Genomic DNA, 6297 nt, shown 5'->3' with positions numbered 1-6297 from the left:
ACCTGGGCTGCCTTGTGCTCTTTTTTCACAAAAAACTTTAGAAAACCATAGTAGAAAGCGTAGTAAATTTCTTAAGAACTGCGTACTGCCTTAAGGAAATTTGACTCAAGAAAATTTCTTAGCCATTTCTTGTACGTGATTTTATATGGAGTTTTTGCTTTTCTTGAGAGCTGCATACAGGCCTATACTGCGAAAAAGGGTACAGATCCGAGCGTTATGTATACGCATCAAAAACTGTAAATAAAACAAAAAGAAACTCAATCTTTTGCGAAATACGTTTGGTTTACAAAAAACTTATACATATGCACTTACATACATACATATGCACGCTAAAGTACTTATTCACGTTTTTCTTCACCCTATACATATGTATGTATGTAGCGTTGATTCTATTATGCTACTGGAGGAAGGCTATGATGTGGTCTCGGTGGATGCCTCAGACAAAATGCTGAAATACGCTTTGAAGGAACGTTGGAACAGGCGAAAAGAACCAGCATTCGATCGGTGGAGTAAGTAGTACATTTTAAGATCTTCAAAATACTACTACTGATTACTTTAACAGTTATAGAAGAAGCTAACTGGTTGACGTTGTACGAGGATATACAACCAATTGTTGGAGATGGGTTTGACGCTGTTATTTGCTTAGGAAATTCATTCGCCCATCTAATGGATAATAGCGGTGATCAACGCGAACATAAGCAGGCCATTCAAAATTTTCAAAAATGTCTTAAGCCAGGTGGAATTCTACTTATAGATCACCGAAATTATGACAATATTCTGGAGACGGGAGAGACTCCATCAAAAAGCATATACTATAATGTGAGTATTTCTTTTTTTATATCGCATTGAGAAATGCTGTTATTTGTAAATATTATCAATCACACAATCTTTGATAAAACTTAGGATTCTTAAAAGTTTTGTTATTTATAGTGCTTATTAAAACATTGAGAAATTAGCCCTTTGAGATTTTGACCTTGATTTACTAGTGGAGCCACGAATCGAAATCGCGTCCAATAAATAGTTATTCTCCATTTGTCGGTCGGTAATTTGACTCAGCGCTATACCGAAAGTAACGTAAGCTGGCGAACCGTCCTCCTTTGAGGAAGATTGTCCTCCTCAAACGTGATTTGCCCTCCTCAAAAATTTTGTCCTTCTCTGTCCTCCTTTTGAGCAAAAATGTCCTCCTTGTCCTCCTTTTCAAGTTTTGAAGCAGCGATGAAATTTTCTAAAAATTTCGTTCAGAATATTATTATTTCTAAATTGTACACAATCATTGTATTTAAAAGGCGTATACACTGTTCAATTTTCAATTTAATGATGTAAACTTTTGATTCGACTAAGAAGACTTAAAATAAGTATGGTCGCTGCATTGAAGCGCAAATTTGCTTAAAATTTTTTAGAAAATGTGTTATTTCACATCCAAGTACATAACCAACAAGTAATATTTAAGCAAAAAAACAAGACTGACTTCAATTCTCATTTAAAAGTTTAAGATTATCGTAAATCTCTTCATGATCCAACGATCGGGTTTAAACCAAATTATAATGGGACTACCTCTGAGGTAACATATTTCCTTTAAAAAGAGAATTATAGAAATCGGTTAACGTGGTCCAAAGTTATGCGATAACACACATAAAAAAAAATAAGTAAATAAATAAATATTCCGACGAATTGATAACCTTCATCCTTTTTGTGAAGTCGGTTAAAAATAATAACACACGCTTTTGCGGTTTTCCCCCTTAAAAAACTAATCAGCGATTTGGGTACGTATAGCTACCACGCTGCCAAAAAATAATAAAAAATTTCATCACGAAATTTTTTCGAGAAGATAACTTTCATAATTTTTCTTAGTATTACCGTGCATTGCTAGCGTTAACTTCGTAAACTCTCTATGAGTATTAATACAAAAACTATTGTAAGTAAAAATTGTATTATTTTTATTTATTTTTAAAAGAAATATAATTATAAATAATTATATTACATTGCAGAGGCGCTAGCGACAAAGGCTATCGGCCTGAACTTAAACTAAAGGATTTTTTATACTAGTATTATATAAAATATCCCTAGCTACAATTCTAAAAACGTATGTATGTATGTTTATTAGATTTGATATAAAAGATTGTTTTGGTATATAAAGTTGTAAACTGCTTTTACATTTTCGATAGAAAAACTTTTTAATAAATTTGTTGGCGTATTATTTTGAAAAATATTATTCCTAGCAATAGAAAATTTTGGACATTGGTCTAAAATGTGATTAATGGACAATGTACAGTTGCATCTGGTGCAAGTTGGTGGTATCTTTCCAGTTAATAGATGTTCGTGAGTGATTTTCGTGTGTCCTAGCCGGCATCTTGTAAATATCTTTAGTTGTTGTATTGTAGCTCCCTGTGGGATAGTGGGCCTACTCCGATTTGGGTTGTCGTGAGTGTAAGCATGTCGATACGTTGCCCATTTGTTCTCCGTTTTTACTTTCATAAGCGATTTGACTTTCCGGACGATGTCAGATTTGATGCCGATGTCAAAGTATATGCTCGGGGATTTGCTAATGTTTTTTGCTGCTTCATCTGCAAGTTCGTTGCCACTTATTCCGCAATGTCCTGGAACCCACATTATTTTGATTCTTGATTTGCATTTAATAAGCATTGACCGTGTTTTTTCTATCAATGGTTCATTATTTCTTGTGTTTTGTAGGGCATTTATAGAGGCCTTGCTATCCGTGCAAATTATGTGTTTACCTTTAACTGTGGTTGCGTAGTCGATAGCTACGCTAATCGCCAGCGCTTCGAGGGCTAAGATAGAGCTGTGGGCGAACAGAAGTCCGGATTTGATGAGTGCCCCTTTTTCTGAAACTACTGCAAAGGACGTATTGTATTCATCCTGGGAGCCATCTGTGTATAAAAATCTCCAACCTTTGGTACTCAACTCATGTTTTATCTCAAGAAAAGTATTTCTGTATAGTAAAGGAGGAGTGTTTTGCTTTGGATAAGTCAAAAGCTGGTTAATAAAAGTAGCTGGTAGTAGGTTCCAGGGTGGAAATTGATTTGTGGCTTTTCATGCACATTGGTAAAAGTTCTAACATGTAACTCTCGACGTGCTGGAAAAGAACCAAAGATTTATTTTAATTTAATATACCTAGATATTTAAAAAAATAACTTAATTATTGGAAAGGGTAAAAATTAGATTTCGCAGTCTTGTATAATCCAATCGAAAACAGCTCAATTTTGCTATCATACTAAAAATCAACCTCCACTAAATTTTCTGCAAATGAAAATCTGGTTGTCAAGTTAACAGGCAGGCAGTGTTTATCAAGATAACAGCTGTCTCCATTGACAATACATATATTTACGGTGACCATATTTATGAAAGCCAAATACAGGATAAAAGTAATTTTGCAAATTTTTTTCAACACTTTTTTCCCTGAAATAGTATCGTTATAGTAACATCACAAATTTGGAGTATAATTTTCTCGAGATGTTTACCCCGTAAAATTTGTTAAAAAAATTCGTTAAATTTTAGTATAATAAAGTTCAACTTTAAGTCGATAAGGCTTACCACTAATTTTTGGAATTTTTATACCCGAGCGCACTTGTGCACAAGGGTATTATAACTTTGTTAACATAACGGTTGTTTGTAACAGGCAAACCGAATAGAGATAGATATAGACAAATGTATACATAAATGATCAGAATGAAAAGAGAAATCGATTAAGCGGTGACTGTCTGTCCGTCCGTCCGTCCGTCCGTCCGTCCGTCTATGCACACGATAACTCGAGTAAAAATTGAGATATCTTAACGAAACTTGGTACGTGAACTTCTTTTGGGCGTAGGACGGATGGTATTGAAAATGGGCGAAATCGGCCAATAACCACGCCTACCTCCCATATAACGGTAATTTTCAGAAATACGAAAACTGCGATATTTTAGTAACTACTGAAGATTATTCACTCAAAATTGATATTTACAATAATTTTTAGACGAAAAATAAGAATATTATAAATTTTTGAAAAATGGGCGCAGCCACTCCCACTTATGGTTACATGTGTATATCTTGGCAACGTCTCCACCGATTTCTTCCAGACTTGGCACAGTTGTTGGTCCTGGTACAGCATACCAAATGGCTGAAAATTTTTAAAATGGGACATTAACCACGCCCACATCCCATATAACAGTAATTTTGAGAAATACAAAATCTTCGATAAATCAGTAAATATTAAAGCTAATTTATTCAAAATTGGTGGTTGCAACAATTATTTACCAGGAAATATGTTTATGATGAAATTTTGGAAAATGGGCGTGGCACCGCCCACTTGTGATCACATATATGTATCTCGCTAACCGTTCTAGCTATTTGTAGCAAACTCGGTATGGTTATTGTGCTTGCCACATAAAAGCAAAACTTTAAAAATTATTGAAATCGGACTAAAATTACGGCCGCTTTTCATATAACGGTAAATTTCAAAAATGCTTGAAACTGCAATTTTTCGAAATTTAAGGACGCTAATTTACTAAAAATTGATACACCCCCGCTTACCATCTAGCGGTAGGTTTCGGAAAGGTGAAAATCATATATTTAACACTTGCGCCGGGTATTTAATGTTCGGCTCCGCCCGAACTTAGACTTTCTTACTTGTTTTTTATTGACAGTGTTACGCATTTTTATACCCGAGCGCACTTGTGCACAAGGGTATTATAACTTTGTTCACATAACGGGTGTTTTTAACAGGCAAAACGAATCGAGATAGATATAGACAAATGTATACATAAATGATCAGAATGAAAAGAGAAATCGATAAAGCGGTGACTGTCTGTCCGTCCGTCGGTCCGTCTGTCCGTCCGACCGTCTGTTCGTCCGTCCGACTGTGCACACGATAACTCGAGTAAAAATTTAGGTATCTTAACGAAACTTGGTACGTTCACTTCTTTCGGGCGTAGGACGGATGGTATTGAAAATGGGAAAAATCGGACAATAACCACGCCTACCTCCCATATAACGGTAATTTTCATAAATACGTAAACTGCGATATTTTAGTCACTTCTGCAAATTATTTACTCAAAATTTATATTTACAATAGCTTTTAGACGAAAAATGAGAATATTATAAATTTTTGGAAAATGGTCGTAGCTACGCCAACTTGTGGTTACATGTTTATGGCTTGGTAACCGCTTCACCATTTTCTTCCAAACTTGGCACAGTTGTTAACCTTGCTACAGCATACCAAATGGCCAAACAAATTTAAAACCGGACAATAACCACGCCCACATCCCATATAACGGTAATATGGAGAAATATGAAACCTTCGATAAATCAGTCGATATTAAAGCTAATTGATTCGAAATTGATGCTTGCAACAATTCTTTACCAAGGAATACGTTTATGATAAACTTTTGGAAAATGGGTGTGGCGCCGCCCACTTATGATCACATATATGTATCTCGGTAACCGCTCTACCAATTTGTACCAAACTCGGTATGTTTATTGTGCTTGCCACATAAAAGCAACACGTTGAAAATTATCAAAATCGGACGAAAATTGAGGCCGCTTTTCATATAACGGTAAATTTCAGAAATGCTTGAAACTTCATTATTTCGAAATTTAAGGACGTTGATTTACTCAAAATTGATACACCCCGTCTTACCATGTAGCGGTAGCTTTCGGAAAGGTGAAAATCATATATATTGAATACTTGCGCCGGGTATTTAATGTTCGGCTCCGCCCGAATTTAGACCTTCTTACTTGTTTTCATACAAAGTATGTATGTATATTCGACGTTGTTTTTGAAATAGAAGCAAATGAGCAGCACTTTCCACTCGCACTTTATTATAATCACTTTTAATAAGTCACAAAACTGCAAACAAAATTGTTTTCTTAAGATTCTGATTAAAAAGTTTGAAATTTTGGTTAAACATTGCAAAATTAATTTTTATATTGTATTTGGTATTATAAGGTTTTTGTTAGGAAAAGAGCTTTACTTTAATAAAATAAATAATAAACATTATATAAACTGAGGAAAATAGCCAAAACTTACTAAAATGTCGGTTCCTAATTTCTATTTTGGCCACTGTATGTATTCCTCGATTCGAATCACGGGCATTCATATCAGAAAATAATAACGGTTTGTAAAGAAAATTACGATTATATACCAACATCACTTGAAACTCGTTTATAGGCATGCCATTTTAATGAGCTGTAAAGGCGGCGCCGAATACGGGACAAATACAGGACATATAAAAAAAATACAGAACATTTGGCGTCCCGTATAAAATAAATAAATGACCAGGACAGTTGGTCAAAAAAGAG

General features: G+C 34.7%; 1 protein-coding gene across 1 annotated transcript; it reads left to right on the top strand.

Annotated features, from left to right (window-relative positions):
• The first annotated feature begins 350 nt into the window (after positions 1–350).
• LOC118747955 (glycine N-methyltransferase) lies at positions 351–864 on the top strand. Its single transcript, XM_036482197.1, has 2 exons — positions 351–509; positions 563–864. Exons 1-2 carry the CDS (start codon positions 368–370, stop codon positions 847–849), a joined length of 429 nt encoding a protein of 142 aa, XP_036338090.1. The 5' UTR covers positions 351–367; the 3' UTR covers positions 850–864.
• The last annotated feature ends 5433 nt before the right edge of the window (positions 865–6297 follow it).

The sequence above is a fragment of the Rhagoletis pomonella genome, unplaced genomic scaffold, assembly GCF_013731165.1.
Source record: "Rhagoletis pomonella isolate Grant_MI unplaced genomic scaffold, Rhpom_1.0 Rhpom_scaffold_00001, whole genome shotgun sequence".
Taxonomy (NCBI): domain Eukaryota; kingdom Metazoa; phylum Arthropoda; class Insecta; order Diptera; family Tephritidae; genus Rhagoletis; species Rhagoletis pomonella.
The sequence above is the reverse complement of the archived record's forward strand: the minus strand, read 5'-3'. Positions and strand labels throughout refer to the sequence as shown.

What these genes read in the sequence shown, in the direction of transcription:
- LOC118747955 (XM_036482197.1), top strand. Translation starts at nt 368, where the DNA reads ATGTATGTATGTAGCGTTGATTCTATTATGCTACTGGAGGAAGGCTAT. An exon ending in ACCAGCATTCGATCGGTGGA is followed by an intron (nt 510 to 562) that starts GTAAGTAGTACA and finishes TTACTTTAACAG; the next exon opens with TTATAGAAGAAGCTAACTGG.